General features: G+C 33.6%; 2 protein-coding genes across 18 annotated transcripts; one reads left to right on the forward strand and one right to left on the reverse strand.

Moving 5' to 3' along the window:
- Window positions 1-9: 9 nt before the first annotated feature.
- LOC101246515 (uncharacterized) lies at window positions 10-7,786 on the reverse strand. 16 transcript variants are annotated; one of them, XM_019212914.3, is made up of 17 exons: window positions 7,627-7,786; window positions 7,270-7,455; window positions 7,105-7,155; window positions 6,772-7,002; window positions 6,587-6,685; window positions 6,447-6,502; window positions 6,133-6,244; window positions 4,580-4,738; window positions 4,169-4,426; window positions 2,798-3,010; window positions 2,528-2,713; window positions 2,313-2,438; window positions 1,857-2,165; window positions 1,638-1,736; window positions 1,059-1,555; window positions 924-956; window positions 10-302 (listed from the first exon to the last, which is right to left on the reverse strand). In XM_019212914.3, coding segments are annotated over exons 2-17 (2,568 nt in total). In that variant the 5' UTR covers window positions 7,408-7,455; window positions 7,627-7,786; the 3' UTR covers window positions 10-301. The 16 variants fall into 16 exon arrangements, with proteins under 16 accessions (XP_019068459.1, XP_069151102.1, XP_069151109.1 ...); XM_069295001.1 differs by having other exon boundaries at window positions 894-956; XM_069295008.1 differs by having other exon boundaries at window positions 2,528-2,656; window positions 7,627-7,776.
- Window positions 7,787-16,656: 8,870 nt separating this feature from the next.
- LOC543833 (serine/threonine protein kinase pk23) lies at window positions 16,657-25,299 on the forward strand. 2 transcript variants are annotated; one of them, XM_019212592.3, is made up of 11 exons: window positions 16,657-17,542; window positions 18,386-18,516; window positions 19,003-19,044; window positions 19,125-19,233; window positions 19,349-19,427; window positions 21,611-21,907; window positions 23,364-23,473; window positions 23,579-23,683; window positions 23,811-23,873; window positions 24,666-24,833; window positions 24,912-25,299. In XM_019212592.3, exons 2-11 carry the CDS (start codon window positions 18,386-18,388, stop codon window positions 25,050-25,052), a joined length of 1,245 nt encoding a protein of 414 aa, XP_019068137.1. In that variant the 5' UTR covers window positions 16,657-17,542; the 3' UTR covers window positions 25,053-25,299. The 2 variants fall into 2 exon arrangements, with proteins under 2 accessions (XP_019068137.1, NP_001234146.1); NM_001247217.1 differs by having other exon boundaries at window positions 16,984-17,535; window positions 24,912-25,052.
- Window positions 25,300-26,676: the final 1,377 nt, after the last annotated feature.

Raw genomic sequence — 26,676 nt, forward strand, 5'->3', positions numbered from 1 at the left:
ACGGCTAGATTCCCAACAAAAACAGAGGATGCATACTAAGATTGAACAATTGTTTCCACTTAACATGTAAAAGGGAACATTACAGTACATTTCCAATTTGAATATTAAAATTTATCCCTCTGGATAATTTCAAATTTAAATGATCAGCCATACCCATCAACATCCAATAACTGTCCTGCCACACCTACCTATCAGCATCCAAAATCTGTCCACCACACCTATCGGCGTCCAATATATGCCCTGCCATACTCGTCAGCATCCAGTATATGCCCTGCCATAATCGTCAGCATCCAATGTTTGCCCTGCCATCCCAAACATGAATTCTTAATCACCAAATAAACTGAAGGAAACCATGCAAGAAGCGGCTAGCTTTCAGCAAACCATAAACAAGAACCTTTTTTTTTGGAATAACAAGAACACGGGAGATTTCTGGTATTCAAAAGTTCTGCCGATACAGAACTTTTATTCAACCTCAATGATGATCGTTTTTAGTTCGAATTAATAGTGCTGTCTCTTTCAATCTAAAAGGTAAGTACTAAAAAGATGGCAGGTTTTTTCAGCAGCAATATAAACTTGCTGCAGTTGAGCAGGCAACAACTCAGAGATCTTAAAAGAATACAAGTAAAACATTATGTTCAGTTTATTACTCGTGTTCGGTGAAGTAAGCAAAAACTATTTTCGAGGATGTCGGCTATAGGAATGTGGGGATGAAGATGAAGTGTGTTGTGGAGTGTGGGGAGGACACAATCAATGTGCAATGTCACTAGTAGAACATGTTTTCCCTACTTCCATTAGGGAGCTCATTTTCCACATTTTTAAGGAGCTTGTTTTCCTCGAGAAAATATTAACCGATCATGTGAAAATTTGAAAGCATTCCTTCATACCAAACATACCCATTGTCCAAAATTGTCATTAATACTTACTATCTTCTAGAGCCTGATGAAATCCCTGCATTCCTGAACATAAAAATAAAACATTCGGTATGAGATTCTCCTAATGGTGGCAATGAAAACAAAACAATAGCTCTTGGTAGTTCTAAACATGATGATAATGGATACCTGCCCTGTCTACCCACTAAATTTGTGCCAGGTCGCCCATGAGATGAAACCTTGTTTTGTGAACTACCCATGTCATTTTTGTCAGCACTAGCTCCATTTCCAAGGTTCAATTGCACAGATGACGCAGTCCTAGCTTCAGATGCATTTAGCTCCATCTGGTCTCTCGGCTTAGTCAATATTTTTACATTTGAGATGCCCCCAGTACTGTTGAAAGAGGCCCCATTAGAAATCTGACTTTGAAGGTTGTCACTAGAATTTGCAGGTCTGACGACAGCATAGTCTTTGAAAACTGCCTTCTCAGATGTTGGTTCAACTGATGGTACCCTCTTCAAGCGGTGATTTTGTGGCATAGGGGTGACTGCAATAGGAGGCAAAAGAGAGGAGTACGACGAAGGAGCTGCAGCTGCAGCAGCCACTTTAGCAGCTGCAGCTGTGGCTGCTATAATTTCTTGAGCACCTCCGCGGAGTTGAATGAAGTCTCCGTCAATTACAAATAACTAGAAAGGTAGAACAACTAAATTAGTTACTAAGCACCAGCTCAATACAGATCCACTAAACAAAGCATAAATCTATACATACTTCTGGATGGTTTGCCACAAATTCATCAAGTTTTCCGTACTTCTTTTTGTAGTCATGCCAGTGCAAGGGGGCGAGCATTTTACCAAGTCTATTTGGGAGCTGCACATCAGGCCATGCATTAGGAACTGAAATCATAATAGACAAAAACAAAGAAAGAAACGACTATGGACTAGAAGAAGTGACAGAATCCAAAAACAGCTTTCACAAAGTATTACTAACCGTAGAACTAATCCTTATTCTACCACCAGAACCAGGGGGAACAGTACGGACTATGCAAGCCAGCAATGCCTTTTCGTCCAGGAGATTAACCTCTGCTGATTTACCGACTGCATATGCATTCTTCTGTCCTCCAGCAACATACGTTTCTGTCAAAACAGCACTTGACACAGTGTCCACCACAGACTCAGTTGAATTACGCACATTATTTGAAATTTCGGCTGACGATTTATCAGCATTCGAACTAAATTCTCCCATTCTTAACCCTTGAGGCTCTAGCATGTAGTTAGCTGAAGAGTTGACATTGTTCACCTGCAACATTGGCAACGAGTGCAAGATGATTCTGCTTATTCACACCGTTTAAACACCGCCACCCAAAACCCTCCCGCCAAACATAAATAACACAAACACAAGTAGCAACCAAAAATAATCGGGATGGCTTCCCTTTCAGAGGAATACCTCTGTTTCATTGTTATGTTCATGTGAATCCAATCTTAAAGCACCATTGAATTGCGAAGAAATCTGATGCAAAGTCTGATGTGTCTGTACACCTGAGAGGTAATTCTTATCCACAGACTGAAGTTCCTACAAAATTATGATGGATCAAGATATCAGCTATACTGAACAGGAAAAAAATGCAGGTAACTGCAAACAATAGAAGTCTGGTGCTCAACCTGTCCATCTTCACTTGAAACTGGAACGACTGAATCCTGAGTTTCAATTCCTTGGTTCACATTGAGAAGAGATTGTCCATTGACAGTTGTTTCGTGATCATACTGAGAATCTGATCTTGGCAAGGTTGACTGAGGTTGCAAAGTGTACTGATTGTGATTAGAGATATGTGAACCCTCTGGTACAGCCTTGAAAACCATACAACTAACAATTTACCTTTACAGTGTAAACAAAAGTAACAAGGATAACTAGACCAAGATACTCTACTTTACCTGTTGGTTTGGCCAATGCTGAAGAGATGATACTGCTGGTACTGAGTGAAAATGCCCAACATGAGATTGAGGAACATGTGATGGTAAAGGAGGAGGAATTCCCTGTTGATGCATTACATATGGATGCAGAGCAGCAATTTGTCCAGGCGGAAGGTAGGTTGTCATCCCAAGCACGGATGAAGGAGCAACTGGCATACCATGTACATGATCCGCCTGGTGGAACCCAAGAAAAGAGTATTAGATGTTGTGAACACAGAAGCAAGGACAAAAGAGGCTTAAAAACAATATATTTTCCTACTCTTTGTTATTTTCTTTATGAGAGAGTGGAGATGGGGGGTCAGTTAATAAGCCAATCAAAACAGACAAGGATGGAGCAACTGGCATACCATGTACATGATCTGACTGGTGGAACACAAGAAAAGAGAGTATGAAATGTTATGAGCATAGAAGCAAGGACAGACAAAAGAGACTTAGAACGTCTTTTCCTTCTCATTTTATGAGGGTGTGGAGGTGGGGGTTAAGGTTGCCAATCCAAACAGGTTCTTAGTCATTTAGAGTCACCACAACGTAGTCAGCAGCAGCTCCAGATAATCCAAATATTGTGTTACATAGGTTTTGTTTAAACACAAACCCAACAAACCCTTGGCAAAATTCGAGGAAAAAATCTATATTAAGACCACATGAAACGTTGAAAAGACCTCTTCTTTCTGAAGCCAATTAAGCAACCCTCGAATCTCGATACACACAGTTACACCTCTCACGAGTATCTATTGATCAACTTAGAAGCTAATGTACCTACAAACTAGGCATAATTCATGCTTTTTCTTTTCAAAACATAATTCATGGTTCTATTATCAAAAACGCAGTCAAACTTAGCTATTGATAAAACTTCAAGTTTTATGAGAATGAGGACTTTGCGATTCAGCTCATCAAGTTAAATTTTCTAGTTCCTTGACAGCCTTGCTGGAATTTTACACAAAAGATTAAAAAAATCCTATGTGTTCATACAGCAAAAGAAAAGATGGAATCAAATGCAATAGACCAAAAACAGCTATAACTAATAAGTTGTTGCATCATAGTGAACTCATAAATAACTACAGCATAATCTTTGACAACGCTTAGTGTTTATTAAAATACAATATAATACACCAAAGATGAGAATAAGCACCATTTTCCAATTTCAGACCATTATGACTCATAAACGACAAATAAAACAGACAGACAAGGCCCTGGAGTAGTACTTCCATAGCAAATCATCGAGCCCTAACCGACCTCTTATTTACAGTGCCGATAACATCAATATAACCAACATAATCCCAGAAAACGCAAAGCTGGTCAAAAGAACAATTTGAACAGAGTGGTGATTTGTACCTGAGTTGACACATGCCCAGTTGAAGCAAAAGATGGAGCATTTTCAACAGTTCCATTCTGTAGGCCTATGGAACTTTCACCAGGTGTACTGCTTCCGCTAGCATTAAGTTGGCTTCCATTGCTCTGCCCAAGATGACTAGCATCTTTAGAATTCAGATTAGAGACTTGTGAACCCTCAGAGTAAGTTCCACCTCTTGCCTCAGCCAATTCAAGTTGGAGCTGTTGCATGTGCATATGCAAGCGCTCCATCTCACCAAACTAATGGGAAAAAATAAAAGAGATCATGTCAGCAGATGTCACTGCAATATACTCAGCATTTAAATCACTCCAATTAGGACCATATAACCAAGGATATTCCTAATTAGAGCAAGTGAATCAACTTAAGTCGATGAATTATCCTAGTTGAAGCACCTGTCTTTGGTAGGCAAGCCAAAGCTGGTTATACTGTTCTGTGCGCTCCCGCAATTCACCTTGCTGCACAGCATCGAATTCCTGAACACGAGTCATCCAAGTTTGGGCCTCCCTTATTTGTTCATCTTTGAAAAGGATAGTTTCCTGAGCTATCCTATGCTGAAAAACAACAGTTGTGACAAATAGTCAGAAAATGACATACAACTTAAAGAGGTCAAAAATGACATTATAAACATGGTCTTCTTACGCTACAACAAATAATTAGGCTCCAACTGAAATTTTTTTTTAAAAATGTGGAACACAACAGCCCCAATATTATTGAGTAAAACATTTCACAAATGAAACACACAAAAAAATGTATGCAAAGCATTAACAAAGCTCAACATAGTCTACCCTGGCGAGGAATAAAAATTCGAGTAATATAGAGGTTGTGAAGAAAGGCTGTCAATCCCCCAACCTAGCACAAATTTAAGAAGCTGCAATTTTGAACTTATGTTACCGAGAATCAAAAAGTTCAAAGTGGTTGTTACTTGATCAATATAAGAGAAACAAAATAGGAACTCCATGAAGAGAACTTAAACTTAAAGATATCAAACTTAAGCAAAACCAATAAGATGAAGTTTAAAAGGTCAAATGAACTTTATGTTTGTTGATGATGATTTTAAATTAACAAGAATTCCAGGATTCCTTTTCTCCAAATGTTAAAATCATTCTTTTATGGAGTCATGAATAAATACTGGTAATATTAACTACCTTTAAATTCCTTACTTTTAATGACCCTTTCAGATGGAATCTTCACTAGTACAGCCAAAAGAAAATTGTGTCCAGTTTGTTTGGAAAACTGTGGAAAAGAAATTACAAAGTTGAAAAAAGAACAGTTCTTTGTTTTTTGAAAATGAAAATATGCTTACAAGAAAATTGAACATGAAAAAAGAACTCAAACAAACTTGAAGAAGAACTTGAAAAACAGCATTCTAAAGTTGATCTTTATACTTCAATTTTTTGCAAAATACAATTGCATCTTTTGGCAAGTTCTTGAACCAAACACATGTTCGCAAAAAGAAAATTGCAAAAAAATTAAAAAGAATTTGCAAAAAATACAACCATAAATGTTTATGGCACTGTATTTCTCACCACACATATCTCCACAAGACAATATAGTTTAGTCGATTTAGCGTATATTTCTATGTTTTTTTCTTATAAGTAAGGCTTGCATTGATAGAGTGCACCAATATGATGCACATTCTATGATTTATTGTGTTTACTTCAACTTAATACTACACTTCACTTCCTCGAACCTAGTTTTAGTTACATTAATCCCAGTTAAACCATGTTTGGTTAACTGAACACAAGTAAACCTTTTATGTTGCATTTCACCAACCATATATAATATGCACAAAAACAATATACATGCACACAATGAGGCACAACGATGAAACTTGATTAATAACATCAAAAGAGAAACAACAGTCTTCATTACAAATTTAAAAAGTAAAGAATCAGGAAACAAAGATAATCTTCATCATCCCTGTGTCTGAAAGAGAAAAATGTACCTGTTCCTGCAGTTCAACGAACTGACGCTCCTTTTCTTGAATATGCTCTTGGAGATCATGAATTTGCTTAATATGCTGAGCTCTTTCTGCTTCAGAGTTGTCCCTCTCTCTCCTAAAAAGTGATAGTCTTATTCAGATTATGAGATTGATACTACAATATTATGCCAAATTTGGAAGGTAGATGTAAAATCATTTCTAAACTTCAATTACTGAACTAGACAAGAACAACAGAAGATAACTTCAATACTAAAATGTAAGATGCCCACAATACAAAAAAGTAGAAGTTGTTCCTCATTAGCACAAAAAAAAGCAACCTGTAAGTTTGTAGTTCTTTACTCTGTTCTCTAAGGAGATCCTCTTTTGCCCATGCCTGGTGAAGCAATGAAAAGGATCATCAACTACACTCCAGAAGAATCAAGAAATAAATATATAAGAGTTAGAATTGTCAAACAACCGCTTCATGGTCCAGTCTAATTGCATTCAGTTCCCTTTCTTTCTCTTCCATCCTCCTCTCCAACTCATAATTCCTCTGGTCCCTTTCATGTATTTGGTCCTTAAAAAGCATTAAAACCAACAATTTGATCAGTAAACCCATTAATGTCCTAAGCAGTAATCAAAATATATCAAAGACTATAGAACCTGCAGCTTAACATTGGCAGTGACATGTTCTTTTATCTGAGCATCAAAACTATTCCGTATTTCCATCATCTCTGATCTTGCAATGAGCTGAGCTCGTAGTTCAACCTCCATTTGATGAAACTCTTCTTTTTGTTTTACCACAGCAAGTAGTCTCTGTTGCAGTATATCATTGTTTGGAGTTCCATCAATAGTGATTGAACAGAAGTCCACATCAACCGGCTCTCTCCCTTGCTGCACCTTAGTCAAAAACAAATTATACTCACATTCAAGTTACAAACCCAAAATACTAAAGCAAATTTATCATAACGTTTTCTCTTAATTTAAAAGCACTACCTCATATATCAGCCTCTCGTCGGATTGACCTAATCTGGACCTTTCCGTTTCCTACGTCAGATACATCGACAAAAACGTATAAATCGAAAATGACAATGAAAACACACCGTCTAGATCAGAAATAAAAGCAATGCGAGAAGAATTTTGCATCGTCTATAAAGTTACCTCACTACCGGAATTCCGAACCGATTGCTCAGAGACAGCACGCCACTCTTTGCGAGCAGCTTGAGCCGATGAAACAGGAAGAGCAACACCGCGTGCTGCGGCGGCTGCGGCGACACCAGCCGCTGCCGAAGCCTCCATATGTCGGTACGATTCGGCTCTCCAACTCCTCACGCTTTACTCAAAACCCTAGAACAGAAAACGAAGATGAAATCGACGATACAGATGATGAAAATGGAGGTGCAAAAGAAACCCTAGAGTCGTAAAGAGTAAAAATGGAGGTCGTCGAATCGGGATTAATGGATAGTAGATGATGGGAAGGAGAGACGTAGCAGAGTGAGAATAAAATGATGTATGTACCTTTAGAGCAGCGGTTCGTCTTTGGATTTGGGGGTTTCGAGAGTAGAGAAGAGGGGGTTTTGGGAAAGAAAGGGGTTATGAAGAGGACTGAAAAGTAAAAAGATGAAACTCTTGATGACTGAAATACTCAAATACTGTGCTCTAGTGAGTGGGAGAGAGAGACAAATTTTTGTCCTTATATAGATTGGTCATTATAATTTATTTTTTTATTTGAAAATTTGCAAAAAAAAAAAAAAAACACATTCAAAATTTAAATATTTATATTAAAAATAAAATTTTAAATGTCTAACACCCTCTAGAACTTTCAAATATCAATGCAAAAAAAATTGGAGTTATAGTTATTTGATGAGAAGTTTAATTTATTTTTATTTGGAAAAGTTTAGTTATACATCAATTATATATTTATTGTGATATTAAAAGTGTGGTTTGTAATGTAGAAGTGTATCCAAAATTTATGTTTATATTGCGTGGGATAAAAAATTGTTTCTGATAATAAAACTATCATCATACATAGAAATTGAGCAAACAAAAAAACAATAATAATAACACAATTAAAAAAACAAAAAAAAATTAATAAAAATGATATTGATAAATATACAACGGAGCATAGTGCTCTAAACTAGAATTATGCTCTCATAAGAAACAGAGAAATTGTTTAACTATATACATATTATCTATCTTAATTCTCGATTATACACATTTTTATCTAGGATTATATTTTCAGTAAGTTAAATAAATATCATGTCATGCATTATCATATTTTCACAATACTCTTTACAAATACAAACCATTTCAACCCTGTTTTTCGTGTCTTGTCTATTATTAAGACCATTCTTATATTTTACAAATACAGACCATTTCAACCCTATTTTTCGTGTCTTGTCTATTATTAAGACCATTCTTATATTTTACAAATACAGACCATTTCAACCCTATTTTTCGTGTCTTGTCTATTATTAAGACCATTCTTATATTGCTTTTTAAATATTTGTCTCTAATTTTATCTTTCCTGGTGTATTAATGGATCTTTGTGAGAATCCTCATATCTGCTATTACCATTGAACGTGTGAATTCTTAACTAGACAACAATATGTCACATATAACATGATTGATTTAACAACTATTCTACAAAACTTGTATTTTCGTCTCATGACACATTCTTATCACATAAGACTTCAGATGTGAGTCTTAATTTTATATACTCGCAACAAATTTAATGTGTGACCGGATCATCACCAATATCTCTATATTTTTGGATTACCCAAGATAGTTGGATTTCTCTCTTGGGAAACTTCATGTTTCAATCTTTATTTTCACAATCGTCTCGTGTGATGTATCACTAAAGTTGCACTTCATGTATTTTGTTTTAGTGCTCTCTACATAAAGCCTTTAAACTTTGACATATGTATTTTGCATTCTTATATTTTTCATGTGGTATACAGTTAGTCCCCTAATTATATGTTTTAATTGAAGAATTGATTTTTTGAAGAAAAAAGAAAAGCAAAAAAAATTCTAACAAAATGTACATAATCACAATAAATATATGCACAAAATTACATAATCTTTAATTTTATATATTAGAAATAACATAAAAATAGCATCCATGAAACACATAATATATTTTTATATACATTTTATAGGTGAAATTCATTGAGAGATACCTTATGACACAATCGTTTATTTAAGCACTTAAATTTAGAGTCGTTCCAATTAAATATTGGGTTTGAAAGGTGATTAAGATGTTACGGAAGTTTATAATTTGCAAAAAATATGATTGATAAATTAGATAACAAAAATTATACTAAAAATCAAAATATTAATATATCGAAACTGATATAAAGAAAAGCAAATAGAGAGAATAAATCTTCCCATAAACAAAAGTTTCTAAACGACTACATTGTGAATAATATTGCTATGTGTTATAGAGACATATTTGTATATTTTGGCGAATTATACATATATAAATGTGGTTAATTATACAAACTCGAAGTCAGTCCACGTAATTAACGTATAATGTTAGTCGCGAGTGATAATTATAGCAAACTACAACTATAATGAGTAACTAAGTAGTATAAACTTGCTTAACCACGTAATTTTCCCTACAAAATTATGTTTCATTTACGTAAATATGGATATGATACAAATTGATTTTGTTATAAAACATCAGTATTTATGTGTCAACAATAATATCTGGTAGTGTCTACAGATACATAATCTTCTACTAGTTGAACAACGTTGAGTGTATGTATGGGTAGTAAAAGATATTGAAATTTGTAATAGTTATGTATCTAATATATAATTATCAACATGAGATATACAAATTTGTGTTTCAATAGGGTTATGTATCAAAACTAATATTTGAAAATGATATATTGTACATGATAAAACTGTAATATATCATAAAGGTGAAATGAACGAATTATACATTAATTTAAAAAACAAAAACAATTAGATCATTAAAAGATTTGCTAAAAGTGGAATATGTATCAACTTTTGTAGCCTTTTTTCACTTTCAACAATAGCGTCATCCGTGATCTTGACCAAAGTCCTTACCGGAGCCACCAACATCTCTTGATAAAATTGTAATGCATTATAATATTGAAACGAAAGGATCATACATTAATTTAAGAAGTAAAAACAACTAGAAACATTTAAAAGTTAAACCCATATGTATCATAAAAAGATGAACAACAATTTTTTATTCCTGTAACCTTTTTTCACTTTGTACACTTTTTTCTTTTGCTTTGTATCTATTTCTGTAGCTTTTTTTCACTTCGAATCACTCATTGATCTCGACCCATAGACTTTACTAAAGCCACCACCAACTCAATATTTTCCCCTTTTGGGCGTTTTTTCTAAAACAATTTTGAAGGTGGAGATGCATTCTTTTTGACTAAATTTTTAGATGAAAAGGTATTTTTTTTATAAAACAATTGACACGTGATGATGTGGAAAGAAAAAAATAAATGAAGAAGAATTACCTCTTCAATAACTTGCAAGTTGCAATCATAAATCTGGAAGAAATAGATTTGAAATTCAAAAAGAAAGTGATGAAGATAATTGGTGATACTATGAAATAATTTTAGGCGAAGATTTGTAACTTTTTAGAATGGTAAGTAATAATATAAAATATGGTAAAAAAGAATTGTATAATTAAAGTAATTTCTCCTTATTATTATTATTTACAACACATATAATTCATATATTTTAATGACTACATTAAGCATGTGTCAAACCAATCCTTAAAGTATTAACGGGTCGGTTTGGATCAGTTATTGGTTAAATCAAAGTCAAACCAACTTTATTGATTTTAAAAAGGTAAATTATAAAATTCATATACTTTTAAGGCAAAATTACAATATATCCCTTAAAAGTTTATAATTACAAAAATCCCTCATAACAGGTACAATAATAGAAGCACTGATACATTGATCTAATGCGCGAGATACACTAATCTGATGCGCTAGATATACTAAACTGATGTGCGATATACATTATTTTGATGAGCGAGATACACTAGTCTGATGCACGAGATACATTAATGTGATGCGCGAAATGATAAATTTTGAAAATTTGTAAAACTTATAGGGGATAATGGTAATAAGTAAACTAAAAGGCGAGATTTCCGTAATTAATCCATTTTAAATGATCAAAATCAAACCAAATTAAATATAATACACATTTATTGATTTAATGGTTATCGATTTCGATTTGTTTTGGTTCGGTTATTCGTCTATCAACCATACACAAAAATAAAAGAAACAATTCATTGAAAATGTGAAAGAATGACAATAATCCATCAAAATGAAATACAGCTAGAACGATTGAAATTAGTGAACTTTCAATTACTAAATTTACTATGAACAAAGCTTTAAAATTCACTATTTGACCTTGAATATGGAAGAGACAGTAACATTTTCATTTCCACAAACGGAAAAGGCTCAAAAATACCCCTAAACTATTCGAAATAGCTCATATATACCCTAAAATTTTATTTCGGCTCAAAACTACCCTTTCCGCCATATTATTGGGTCAAAAGTACCCTTTTTATTAATGGAAGTTGTTAAATGCCACATGGATACCACATTGCATGCCAATAGGATTCCACTACCACGTAGACTAAATAGAAAAGGTCAAGAATACCCTTAAAGTATCCGAAATAGCTCATATATACCCTTAAACTATATTTCGGCTCAAAACTACCCTTTCCGTCAAACTATTGGATCAAAAGTACCCTTCTTATTAACAAAAGTTGTTAAATGTCATGTGGATGCCCATTGCATGCCAATAAGGTTCCACTGCCACATAGACTGAATCCCTAAATTCTAATTAAGTCCCCCCTCATTTCATTATTTCCAGAAATTATATATTCACATGTTCTCCCTCATTTCCCGACTAGGGTTTCATATTTTTCTTCGTGGTTGGGTTTCAAAGTGGATATTCATGCTTGAAGGTAGTAAATGTCTTTTTCTTATTTTATTATGTTTACGATTTCAAAAGCATGATAGTTAGAATTTCACAACTTTCCCGTCATTTAGCGGCCAAGGTTTCATAACTTTCTTCAGACCTGAGTTTCAAGTGAATTTTCGTGGTTGTAAACACAATGAAATAAGAAAAAAGTTTACTAACCAACAACCACAAATATCCACTTTGAAATCCAGCGACGAAGAAAACTGTGAAACCTTAGCCGCGAATACTTTATGGAAAATAATGAAATAAGGGAAAAATGAGCAATTAAGATTTAGAGATTTAGTCAATGTGGCACATGTGGAATTTAACAACTTTCGCTAAGTTTGACGGGAAGGATAGTTTTGAACCGAAATATAGTTTAAGGGTAAATATGAGCTATTTCGAAAAGTTTAAGAATACTATTGACCCTTTTCCTTTTAGTCTATGTGGCAATGGAAATCTATTGGCGTGCCATGTGGCATCCACATGGCATTTAACAAATTTTGTTAATTAGAAGGGCACTATTAACCCAATAGTTTGACGGGAAGGGTAGTTTTAAGCCAAAATATAGTTTAAGTATCAATGAGCCATTTCAGATAGTTTAAGGGTATTTTTAACCCTAATCCGTTTCCACAAATTATAGATACTCATAAATATGAAATCAATAAGTGTTTTCACTTTAGACATTTTCATTTCAATAAGTAAATTATAAAGAAATTTTAATGAGAACATATATAAGATCTTTAACACCGTTTATAAAAATAATATAGTGTTAAGTATGTATATTAGTAAAACATATGCACATAAGTTAATGTTCGGTTCGACTATTTCTTTATTTTTTCCCCCGAATAAAATCAGAAGTATACCAAATATTATCAGTTTTCAAAACTCTAAAAGCCAAACCAACCAAACCAGATAAAATTGATTTGATTCGATTTTTTTCGACTTTTATCCAAATCGTAAGTACCTCTACTTAAAAGTATCAACCCATAAAGGTGTTAATGGTCTAGTTCAGTAGAAAATTTTTAAAAAATTATATCAAATTATTTTTTTATTATTATATAATGTATAAAATAAATTTGATTTTTTTTCAATTTAATACGATTCGGTAAATTTTTATTTTTAAATGTCATTTAGCAGTAATTGGTAAAATTTAATGAATTTAAATACTCAAAAATTATAATAATAACATAAAAATAAAATATAGTTTCTATTACTATCATATCCTACAAAGCCAATTAATAGAAGCAGTATACTCATTAGTCATTTATGTATATGGTTTATCATAATCACATGATGCACAACTCTTATTACAAAGTCAAAGAGGCGTATACAAATTTGTATTGGATTTAAATATAATTTTATAGTTGATTTTGCTGAATACTTAATTTTTTTTTAAAAAAAAAACTTTTTCATCTTTTATAATGTGGAAAATTTGTTTCGCAGTACAATATCATTATTCTATCAAGAATATATTTTATTATGTATGAAAATTTCATAAACATTTATTTTAGATGATAATAATAAAATAATAATAATAATAATTGAATGTAAAAATAGAAAGAAGTGAAAATCTAATCTCAAAGTCTATTAGCTTACAACTTGTGTTGGTTGATTAAACATGTTTTTATTGCTATGCTAAAATTTTAAATTAAGATAATCACGAAAAACAAGTATTGAATACTTGAATTGGTGTAGCAATGGCAATAGATTTGAATTTAGTATTATAATTTTTTTAAAACAAATTTTATATAAGTAACATTGTCCAAAATATTTTTTCGAATATCTAGGATTGAGATATTATTTTTATACATTCTTATAAGAATATCTATTCTGAAATTATTAATATCAAAATAAATACTAAAATATCAGTATATACTCTTTTCCATATTTAATATGTAATAACTATTTTGCACCAAATATCATATACTTTCTATTTCGAAGACCTTTGTTAACACAACTTTTGTAGTAAACACGTGTAAAATTGCATTTGTAACCTGTGATTTGCAATTTGTGCTAATCTAAAAAAAATAAAATAAAATAAAATAAAAAAGCCATGATTGATTGATTAATTTCTTAAAGCAAAAATTTCATAGTTTGGAAAAAAATAATATTGTTCTTCCTTCTCAACACACACATTCATTAACAAATACATGCATTTTGCATAAATATAATACACCATACATTATGTTGCTCAAACTGATTAATCTTTACCTAAATAAAACATGTGATTTAATTTACGAAACTAATAATATTAATTGATCTTCCAGTAACTATAAATGAAAATTAATGTTAGTTATTAGTGTTGGTCCAAAAAAGTAAAAGAGCAATTTCCAAATAAATTTTCTTTCCAATAACTCTCCTCATAAGTACATTTTTACCAACTTTTGAACGTTATAGAAAATTCAAAGATGATTTGATTATTTTTTTCAAAGTTATTTTTACTTTGAAATCTCATATTTTTGAATAACATAAGTAAAATGTTAGTAAAATTTGTTTCATTAGTTATATGATTTTAAAATAAGAAAAAAAAAGTGATCAATATTAGAATTTTTTTCTTCATACGAAAATCAAAACAGGATCTAAACTCCCATCTACCTCTATAGCGATTGGACCAAACCCATAAATTCAACTTAATTAAATGTTAAATATCGTTAGATAATAAATAACACAAGGATTGAAATCATATCAAACTAAAAACTCAGAGATTAAGAATACTACTATTTTCTCTTCATTTTCATTATGAAAACTCAGTCTCACATCCTGAGTTTATGAATATATCAATGTTCAAGATAAAAAGAATAAGTAAAGAAAACAACACGTATTTTCAATTTTTTAAAAATATTTTTAATTTCACTATATTATTTGCGAAAAAAATGATGAATCGGACCACCTCAACTGTCATGAGCCACATATGAGGAGATTCACGCATACATTTTTTATAAAATTTGATAGAAAATGTTGAAGCCTTAAATTAATTACTTTCATTTCAAATGAAGTTTCTTATTTAAAATTCTACTTTTGTATCATGTATCACAATATAATGGATCAGAACAATAATCTAGAAGTAGAAATGTTCAATAACTAATTAATTGCAACATCAATTTATTTGCAAAATTTTTGAGAAAAATAAACAAAGAAAAGAAGGAAATCCATAAATCCAAAATAAATATATCTCTTTTTAGTATAATCATATGACTAAATTAATCAAAAATTATATTAATTTAATCTTGCAATTTTTTATTAAAGATCAAAATAGAAAATTTTAAATCTTATACCTTCAAAATAAAAATTAAAAGTTTTATTGCTTTTTTTTTCTCTGTCTTTTTCTTAACATGGAAAATTAATGAAGATTCAATATTTGGTAGTTGAATTTACAACTACTCTTACAGTTACACTTGCTCCCAATAATTGTATTTGCCTTATTTAGTTTGGCACCAGAAGATTGAAAAATAAACACACCAAATTACTTTGACTTGCCCACATAATTTTTTGGTAGTTGACTAGTATTTATTATAATTTGCCATTCTAAAATTTCCACCATATTTGCTTTAAAGTGCCTTATCTAATTTACTTGATATACTTTACCCTCCCAACCCAATCAATATGTTTATTAAGTGCTAGTTAGTTTCGGGGTTGCACACTTTAGTTTTCATTTTACGCGGGATAAAAATAATAATTTTGAGATAAGATTCGAGAGTAATTTTATCTTATGTTTATTTTGAAATAAGTTGATTTCGCAATTATTTTGAGGTATTTTTGAAGATTACTTTCATTTTAAAAACTTCTTAACATTAATGAAATAATTCGATCTGGATTGCTTATTCTAATTAATTACGGTTTTTGTCGCTTTATAAGGCTAATCTAGTATTATTAAGGCACGTTTGATTGAAGAACAAGTCATATCAGAATTAATTATCTCGAGATTATTATCCACCGTCAATATGGAAACAAAGTAACATCGCAATGACTAATCTCGGGATAAGTTATTCTGCGATTTTATCCTAACTATACATGAGATAAGCTCGTCCGACAATTAATTCGTAATTAATATTCCCTTATCCTTTCTACCGAACAAGGTATTAAGTTAATATACGCAAAATTTAAAAGTTAGTTAAAACGTAACACGTTAAAAACAGTTATTTCTCAATTAACCATGAGATAAATGAGAACACTCCAAACTTATTAACATGATTGAAATACATTGAAATTTTTTTTATCGATAATATTTTACATGTTTGAAATAGGATATTTCAAAATATTATTATGTATAATGGGAAAACCTATGTTTAATTTTTGTTAATTAACTTATGCGATGATGTGAAAAGTCTAACAAAAAGACAAGTTGGCAATGTGTTTTCACTGATTTTAACTGACTTTTTTTTTCTGCTAACTTATAATATACGGCGTTTTGAAAGTTGCACAAATAAGAAAGTTTCAAAGCAGCGATTTTACCAAAGAAAGAAACTTCTTGGGCCGTTCAACGTCTAAGCTGTTTCTTTTTGTCCTCCATTTGCAATTTTCTGTATTCATTTTAATCAGATTTTTTTTGTGTTTAACAGTGTAATTAGAAGGTGATTAAGAGCTAAGGTTTTTTGAGATTTCTGACGTGTTGACGTCATATTTCTGATCCACAAATGTCTTTAATGTCAACAATTACTACAGTCTTTATTTTTATTTTTTTTTATTTGATTTATTCTTCTTCTTTGGCTTCTTTTTAATATCTACATACTTTGAAATTTACAAAATCTGATTATTATTAGTATTTTTTATTTATTCTGTTTTCTGGGGTGTAGATTTTTCATTTTCTATTGAAGACGCGTTTCTCCGGTGATTGTTTTCTACTTTTTGGTTTTGTTGACCGTCGCATGAGTGGACTTTGACTGGCGGTGATCGGAGTTTTTCTCGATGGGGCAGTGTTGCAGTAAGGGTGTTTCTGGTGAAAATGGTGGTAGCGTTGTTGCTATCGGAGATGGAAACTCTGCGGTATCTACCAACAATCGCCCTAAACCACCACCTTCACCGGTACGTCAATCAGTCGGGAATGGGATGAGTTACACCAACAACAGTACGCCAGCTCACTCATTTACAGCCAGTCCGTTTCAGAGCCCGTATCCTGCTGGAATAGCTCCATCGCCATCTCCGGTTGGAACGCCGAGAAGGAAATTCAAGTGGCCATTTCCACCGCCGTCGCCGGCGAAACCTATACTATCAGCGATCTTTAAGCGTCAGGGAGGGACGTCGGTAAAGCCGAAAGAAGGGCCAATACCGGAAGATGAAGGTGGTGAAGGCGAGAGACAGCTTGATAAAAGCTTCGGCTATCCAAAAAATTTGACATCAAAGTATGAATTGGGAAAGGAGGTGGGTCGAGGGCATTTCGGCCATACTTGTTGGGCAAAAGGTAAAAAAGGCGAACTCAAAAATCAGCCAGTGGCTGTGAAGATCATTTCCAAAGCTAAGGTGTGTGGTATGTGTATGAATTTGCTGCTATTTTTCACTCAATTATGATCTTATGAGGGTGCAACATCACCCAATCTAGAGAAGCTTTTTAATTCCGATTAAATCCATAAGATATCACAGGTAGCTATATAATGTAGGTGGAAGTCTATTGTAGTTTCGGAGTTCTCCCTTTTTGGAATTTGGGAATTTTGTCCAGTGTAATGTCCATGGGATGTTTTGCGAAAAAAGTGCACACTGTAGAATACAGGTTAATAGATATCTAAGAAAAATGAATTGTTTCAAGCCAGTGTAACTATAAGATTAGATTAGTAATGGTGTAAGGCAATTACTAGAAACTTAAGAAGCTTAGCTGTTCTACAAGGTGACTGATAATTTGCTGTGAATATGCATACATATCTTTGAATTATCTCTTGGTGTTAAAACAAGTGCGCCAGACTTGATGCAATACTAAGACAACTAACCAGGGCCTCATTTGTCTCTGTCAATATTGATTCTCCATTTAGTCTGACTTATATATGAAATCCTGTAACCGGAGATATTATACGAAGCAGTTGGATGCTTGTCAGCTACATTCATAAGCATTTTATTTAATTCTGGTGATTCTTAACACTTGAGGTTGTGGTTGTAACATATATCAATCTCTCTCTCTCTCTCTCTGTGTGTATATATATAAAGGTGGACATTCGTTTTGGTAGGAGAGATTGCAATTCAAATATATGCCACCCCCTTCTCTCTAAAGTGGGATCACCTTTACATTGTGTGGATACTACCTTTTCTGGAAATGACATGAAAATAGGTGTTAAGTTTGACTTGGGAGTAGGCTGTTGATGGGATGAATGTTGTTTGGCAGATGACAACCGCTATTTCTATCGAAGATGTTCGAAGGGAGGTGAAGATATTGAAAGCCTTATCTGGACATCAGAATCTTGTCAAGTTTTATGATGCATTTGAGGATGCCAATAATGTCTACATAGTAATGGAGTACGTCTTTCCTTCCCTTCAATTTCGTCTTACTTCAGTTACGCTGATTTCGCTATAGATGCTTTCGATTAATGTCAGAAACCATTTCTTTACACGAAGTTTATGCTTTGATAAGGTACCTCTTTATTTTGTCAAGATCTTCATTTCCAAACTTTTTACCTTTGATAGCCTCCAGATTGTTGGTATGATAGTTTGAAATGGCCTTAAGATAATTCGATCACGTTGGTAAACTTTCAATTAGGTCACTCTTGACAGAAGTCTTTTTAGTTAGTCAAAGATTTGTATGTCAGTGTAAGAATAAATTTAGACTTAGATGATCTCAATTAATGTCAGAGACTTGTGTATTTGAATGAAAGAGGAACTAATGGCACGGAATGGATATTGAGTATTTGTTGGTTAGGATGTGGTTGTTGCTGTTGCCTTAACTTAATTATGAAGTGAGTTCTCTACGTCTTATTTTTCTTCCAATGCTTTCTTATATAATAGGTTATGTGAAGGCGGGGAACTATTGGACAGAATTCTATCAAGGTAATTTTTGCTATTTGGATGTTAATCATAATATAAAATGGAAAGTTAAATTTAAAATGTCGTTCTCATTCCCTTCCCAGAGGTGGGAGATACACAGAGGAGGATGCCAAAAGTATTGTGGTTCAAATACTAAATGTTGTCGCCTTTTGTCATCTTCAAGGTGTGGTGCACCGCGATCTGAAGCCTGAGGTACTATATAAATCAACCTCACTAAAAATGTACACGAATGTGAATCACATTTTGGGGAGATTTTCTCCGCTTATTCCACTGATCTAACTGCTTCTGTAACTTGATTTTCTTGTAGAACTTTCTTTTTGCAAAGAAAGATGAAGATTCACCAATGAAGGTGATTGATTTTGGTCTATCAGATTTCATTAAACCAGGTAATGATTGCATTTGGATAAGACAGACAATTTTGATTTTATTTTTCCTTTTGGTTGATTTATCACTTGTCATTTAATGACCACTGATGCCGTGGCTTCTTGAAAATGCACATAATCTACAAATAATCCCTTTGAGTTTTGACTTCTGACTTCCTGTCCCACTTCTGTTATCGAATTTTATGATGAGGCGGGGCCTACCGCACTCCAAAAGGTCTCTGTTAGGATGCTTCACAAATTTGAAAATATTCTCTTTTTCATCTTGTGACTAACTTAAAAGATGCAGGTGTAATTCCTTGGTCAGTTTTGTAGTTGTAGGTAAATATTATAACATACTACTCCCTCTGTTTCAAGTGGTTTGTCCTATTTAGACTTGACACTAAGTTTAAGTAAGTAAGGAAGACTTTTGAATATTGTGGTCTTAAATTAAAAAAGTAAATATTATAATATACTACTCCCTCCGTTTCAAGTTGGTTGTCCTATTTAGACTTGACACTAAGTTTAAGTAAATGAAGACTTTTGAATCTTGTGGTCTTAAATTAAAAAATATGGCAGATATACCAAAATACCTTTTAATCATATCGTCTTAAACATGCAATGTGGAAAGTTGTAATTGAAGAGTTGCTACAAAGGAAAAGATGTATTTTTTTAAAACAGATTAAAAAGGAAAGTAGGACAAAGGGGAGGGAGCAGAGGTGGACGCACGTTTGAGGGAGTGGGTGCACGTGCACCCTTTTACTTCAGTTTTTATTATGTATATACAATAAGGATCGTATAATTAATTGTGCACCCTGAAACACATATGCTGAGTTGGTGCAGTGGTCCGACAGTGTTCATTGCGCTTCTTCGCAAGCGGAGTGTCCTGAGTTCGATTCTGGTGTTGCGTTTTCTTTTTGTCATTTTTTTTTCAATTTTTTTTTTTCAAAAAAGGCATATTAAAAACCTTGGGCGAGGTTCGAACTAGAAACCTCAAATTGTACACAGAGGGTCAAGACTATCCAACAATAGAGTGAACTATGCTATATTTTTGTTTAATTTATATTGATATTTATATATACCTTCAGTGTTAATACTTATTTGACAATATTTTCCGATGAAGTGTCAGTGCTTTGACTAACCCGCATCTGCCTTTAGTAGTGCCCCCACCGTCTTCAAATCTTGGGTTCGCCTCTGGAGGGAGTAGTTACTGTGGAACACCTGCAGAAAGTAATCAGTAGAAACCTAATCATAATTAGGAAAGCAATCTTTATCTAAACGTTAACAAATTTCCACAGCCGCAACTGGTTGTTTCTTTAAAAGATATCAAGTAAATCAGTTTAAGCTTTGTAATCTTAATAGACAAATACTCTTTCCTATAGTTTTAGGTTGTAGTGCTGTTTGTGGAGTTCTTGCCATTGTTCCACATTTTACATAAAGGACATAGATCTTTGAGATAAGACCCAGCTTAGATGCAACCTTTAGTTGCTTATTTGGCAAAAGGGGTCCCTATCAAAAAATATTTGGCAATAGAGGTGAGCCAAATTACATGGTTAGCTACAAGCTTTCGGTGTAAGGTGAGTGGGGAAGTAAGACTTTCAGCTAGGAAGTTCAGCTGTGAATTTCTTTATCTCTTTCCCAAAATGATTCCCCAAACTTTCTTTTAAAACACTAGTTGTATACTTATTGGATGTCTAGAAATCAAAAGCAGCGGAGTTGATACCTTTTGTTTCCGCAGATGTTCAGTACTATAAGTTAATCGAAATATCAGCATGATTCTCTTTCTCTTTCTGTTATGATAATTTTTATCACCTTGGACAACAAATCAGCTGCTTAACAAATCGATTTTAGGAAATGTCAAGATGAGTGGATTAGGTGTGATTTGAAAAGTTCTGCTGTAATAGGGCATGCAACTTTTCATTATTATCACACATCGCAGTCGGTCAGATCACCAATTATTCTTTGCTTAGCCAGGTCTAATAATCCATTTCAATTAAGTTTAATCTCTGTGATAAGGACGTGAAATGCTTTATTTTCTTGATCCATTTTGATTGGTACTCCTGATTTATGGTGTTTTTTGCTTATGAAATTTGCTCTGCAGGGTATGTTTTCATTTACTTTCTGTATCATGTATGAGATCACCTATCCTTGTTAATTTGGTATTCGCACTTCCTTTAAGATGTAAACAATCATTTCTTCTGCTTTTGCAGATCAGCGTCTTAACGATATTGTTGGCAGTGCATATTATGTTGCACCTGAAGTACTTCATAGGTCATATAGCATTGAAGCAGATATGTGGAGTATTGGTGTGATAACTTATATCTTGTTATGTGGAAGTAGACCTTTCTGGGCACGTACAGAGTCTGGCATTTTCCGTTCTGTGTTACGAGCTGATCCTAATTTTGAGGACTCGCCTTGGCCTGCAGTGTCAGCAGAGGCCAGAGATTTTGTGAAAAGGCTTTTGAATAAAGACCATAGGAAGAGAATGACTGCTTCTCAAGCACTGAGTAAGTTGTTTATGTTCAATTTATCTGCTTTATAACAAGAATGTTCCATTTATCAAGGCCAAATACATAGACCGTCCCTCAGACTTGGCACAAAATGTCATTTGAACACCTCATCTTCAGTCATGACCAGTTGAACACTTCTTATTGACTAAAATGTCTCATAAATACAAAACACTGATGTGGCAAACCATGCATGTGACACTCAGTTTTGGAGCGTTTAACATGCCTCTTTTCTGCTAACTTTCTCATTCTCTTCTAAAAAGCCCCATCTATCAGAGATCACTATAGGAATCGCCCTTACATTGTCTTCAATTTTCTCACCCTTCCTCAGAACCAGCCACCCCTGAACGTATCTTTCTTCTTCCTTGCATGATGAACTATAGAGCGGGTCATAACCAAAAAAATTCGGGTCTCAGTGTACTGACTAAAAAAGGAGATAACTAGAAGCTTCTAAAACGCTGAGACATGTTAAATTATTTGGCAGCCCGCCCAAAGATGAAACTGAGCCATGGCTGCCAATGACTTTACGGCCTTGGCTGCAGAATCTCTAGAAACTTCCTCATGATTGATCTCGAAGACGTTCTATCACCGCATCATTGAGTGTCTTAGCTCATCAATAACAGCATCCAACTCTGAAGCTTGCCCATCAACGAGCAGTCCTCTTTTTATCAGTTCGAATGTTGGTGGTTGCCTTAACACTTTCTTGAGCCTTCACCATTGATTTTTTAAATTATTCTTCTCTCTTTCTTTCTGATTTTAGCCTTTTCATTTTCCCCATGTTCTACAACCCCATTGTCCCATTGAGTAATTAATAGTTGAAAAGAGCATAGAAGGTTTAAAATCAGCCACCCCAAAGAATTGTTGTTTCTAAAGAATTGTTCCATGGTGGAGAGGCAAGATGAATGCATATACAGTTGTTGCCTTGAAATTTTCTTGATAGTACTGTTGGTAATGACCCAAACACGTGCCACTAAGCTTCTGCTATTTGCTGAAGGGATTAAAAGGATTATGAAGAGAAAAGTACTGTTTTTGGAAAGACGAGGAAAGGAGGGGACAAGCTGAAGATTAAATATTCGTATTTTTCTGTTTGGATATTATGGGATAACATGGTTTGTTAGAATGAAATGTGTCTATTTTATTGATCTTCTGATACATCATCAGTATGAAAAGGTAATATGTTTTGTTTTGTGAGGTTTTATTCGCTGAAGGATTCACAAAACACAATGCTGCCAAGTTTAGGTGTCCAAGACTCCAAGTTAGAGTTAAGGTGTCTAACTGACATTTTGTTCCAAGTTTGACGGATTATCTGTGTATTTGGCCGTTTATCAATGACGTTGTGACAGGGAGATACTCTCTGCTTAGTATCTGGATTTCTCTTGGCATGTATCAATTTTCATTAATTTTACTGTACACCGTTTCACCCTGTGAATCTGATGGATTCGTTTTGCATTTGCAGCTCATCCATGGTTAAGGACTGAAAATCCTTTTGTACCCTTAGACATATTGATCTTTAAATTAGTCAAGTCTTATATTCGAACATCACCCTTGAAACGTGCAGCACTGAAGGTAATTCCTATACTGGTGGTTGTCAGTTGTTGCTTATTTGGAGCATTCTTTTGAAGTCTTCTATCTTGAGAGTGTAAATCATTTCAATCTGTTCTTATAATGCAGGCTCTTTCAAAAGCATTGACAGAAGAAGAATTAATATACCTCAAGGCTCAATTCAATTTATTGGAACCGAAAGCTGGTTTTGTGTCACTCGATAATTTTAGGATGGTTGGTGGTCTTACTGTATAATTTTTTATTTCACAATAAATTACAATTATTTGCGTGTAGTGTGTTTCGAACCATCTTCGATCTATCTTCTGATTCCTGATTGCATCCTCGTGAATTGATTGTGCAGGCACTTATGAAACAAACGACTGATGCCATGAGGGAGGCCAGAGTTCTTGACATCATAAATTTGGTGAGGCACCTATGCTATAATAGTAACTTGTTCTTATTGTGTTCGTTTTCTCTCGGACTTCTATCATTTATGTATTGGTACATGCATTACAATATTAATGTCCTAGATATCACTTCATGCTTTTAAGTGATAATTATTGGGTTCTAGAGTGAGGGCACATGCTTAGCACGTTTAATGCACTTGTTTATGATAACCTTGGAGAGGGCATAGAAGATAACATTGTTCTTGCAATCTTTTCTGCTTTCTGTGTCCTTGCTAGTTAAATGCTTTGTTGCTCAAGCTCTCCAAAAATGTTGCCATGCCCATCTCGGATCCTCCAAATATGCATGGCTTTTTGGTGGATCTGACACACACATGGTAATATTTTGGAAGAGTCTGAGCAACATAGGCTAAAAGGGACTCTTTGACCAAGACATCACTCCTCATTGTTTCTAAATTTAAATACAATGGGACAGTTATCTTTCTTTTTCTGCTACTATGCCTCCTGTATATAGCTTACCTCATTTTTTTCACTCTTTCAAACAAGAAATAATATCATCTTCATTCTGAAAGCCCCGCTCTGAGTAGCATTTAAGTAAAAAGGTGTCATTTTCCTATCGCATTAGGAATAGTTAGTTGCCGAATGAAAAGATAAATCCTAGCAGTTTGTTGATTCCTGAAAAGCATGCGAAATTTCTTCTTTCTAGATCATAAATCCATGAACTTGCACCTTGTATCTTTTTGTTTGAACATAACATAACATCATATCACTTGTACAATTTTGAACTCATATTTTTGTTTGTTAAATTGAAGCTGGAACCATTATCTTATAAGCAAATGGATTTTGAAGAGTTCTGTGCTGCTGCAATTAGTACATATCAGCTTGAGGCTCTTGAAAACTGGGAACATATTGCTAGTGCCGCTTTCAATTATTTTGAGCAAGAAGGAAACCGTGTCATTTCTGTTGAGGAATTAGCACAGGTAAGTGAAGGGTGTACTGGGCAGTGCCTGTATTTTGATCCATCTTAGCTATTTTTGATGTTATATCTGTGTTTGCAGGAAATGAATTTGGGCCCTACGGCTTATGCTTTTCTCAAGGATTGGATCAGACCATCCGATAGGAAATTGAGTTTCCTTGGGTATACCAAGTTTTTGCATGGTGTGACGATGCGAAGTTCAAGCACAAGACATCATCGATAACATGGCTGCACAGAGCACATCAGTTGCTCCAAAGAGAGAACAAGAGATTATAGTTTCTATTCTTTTCGTTCTTTTTTTCCTTTTGTGCAGTAATAGAAAGTGTTTAATTTATCTATTGTCAAAGATATCCAACTGATGTTGTGAGGATCATTATTCTTTAATTACTGGCGATTTGGATTTTGGATCTGTGGAATTAATTTTTCTGGGGAAGAAAACTTCAAGGAGCATGCTAATTGCTGTTGGTCAATCTGAAGCTTAAAAAGTTCATTTCTTCTACAATTTACTAGCTAGGCATATTCTGCTAGTGGTTATAAACCTACTTGAAAATTAAAGTGACTTGCATGTTTGCAGCTACTGTTTAATTGTGTAGGGCTAAATTAATTAGAAATACTATTAACATGATAGTGATATTATCTGCTTTGGACCAAACAAATACAGTTTGTCCCAACATATCTAACACCATTAAAATGTCTTACACCTTCTATGGATTTTTTTTCTTTCCAGCAATCAATGTGAGACTTTATTCGTATATTCAACATCTTTCGAGTGTTTATGACTGTCAAAATCGATAGGCCCCTTTGTTTTTGTTTTGTACGTCTCCAAATTATGCGTAAAGGTTGTACATCGGCCTATAGACATGCAAAGGTTATGCGTAAAGGTGGCCTACAGACAATCAAAGGTAGTAAGTCCTGGCCCACACCATATTTCACTCCACTAATTTCATACTCATCTCGTCACATCATTGACTCTAATATTAGATATTGACTAGATCAATCCAAAAGCACAATATAGTGTGATTCTAATATTAGTTATATTTACTAAAAATCAATTTAAAAACACATTAAACATGATGGACATTATCTGCTATGTGCCAAGTTAATATGATACTTTTCTCCATAAGGTCTCACACTAGGGGGTATTCCTATATCTTATAAGTAGTTTTTTTTTTTTTTTAACTAACAATATAAAACTTTGTTCAGGCACCGAACATATTGATCCTAAAATATATGTATAAGAAAAAAAGGATCAAGGGACGTCTAGATGGGAATTGCCATTTTCTTCATGGTTTTCTTAAGTAGACCAAGCCCATATATAGCTGTTAAAGCAACATACCAAACTGGCAAATGATCCATTAGCCAGGTGTTAAGATGCTGCTTAACAAGTCACGATTGACCAGATTAGTTTCTCACCTAACTAATCTTCAAGCATTATCACCATGTTCATCATCAAAGCATTAGTCCATGTTTTGCCTCAATAATCCACTACAAAAAAGTCCCTAAAAGGATCATCAATCAACTTGATAATTAGGTCAAATAATAACATGATATTTTTGGGTTTCAATCGTAGCTACAACACTGAATATGTGAGTCTATCTACTATTAATCCCACCGAGTCGGGCTTGAAAGATAGAGTATACATAGATCCTATTCTATCTTGAAAAATAGAGATCAAGTTATTTCTGATAGACCCTCCACTTAAGTAATCAAAATTTTGGAATGTCATACCTTAAAACTTTGACTTATAAATTAAAACAAAAAAATAATATACGATATTTTTTTTTGATAATGATATAAAAAAAAAAAATTCTCCATTGGGCCTTTCGGGAATTTATCCAATTATATCG

This window comes from Solanum lycopersicum, chromosome 3 (assembly GCF_036512215.1).
Source record: "Solanum lycopersicum chromosome 3, SLM_r2.1".
Classification (NCBI taxonomy): domain Eukaryota; kingdom Viridiplantae; phylum Streptophyta; class Magnoliopsida; order Solanales; family Solanaceae; genus Solanum; species Solanum lycopersicum.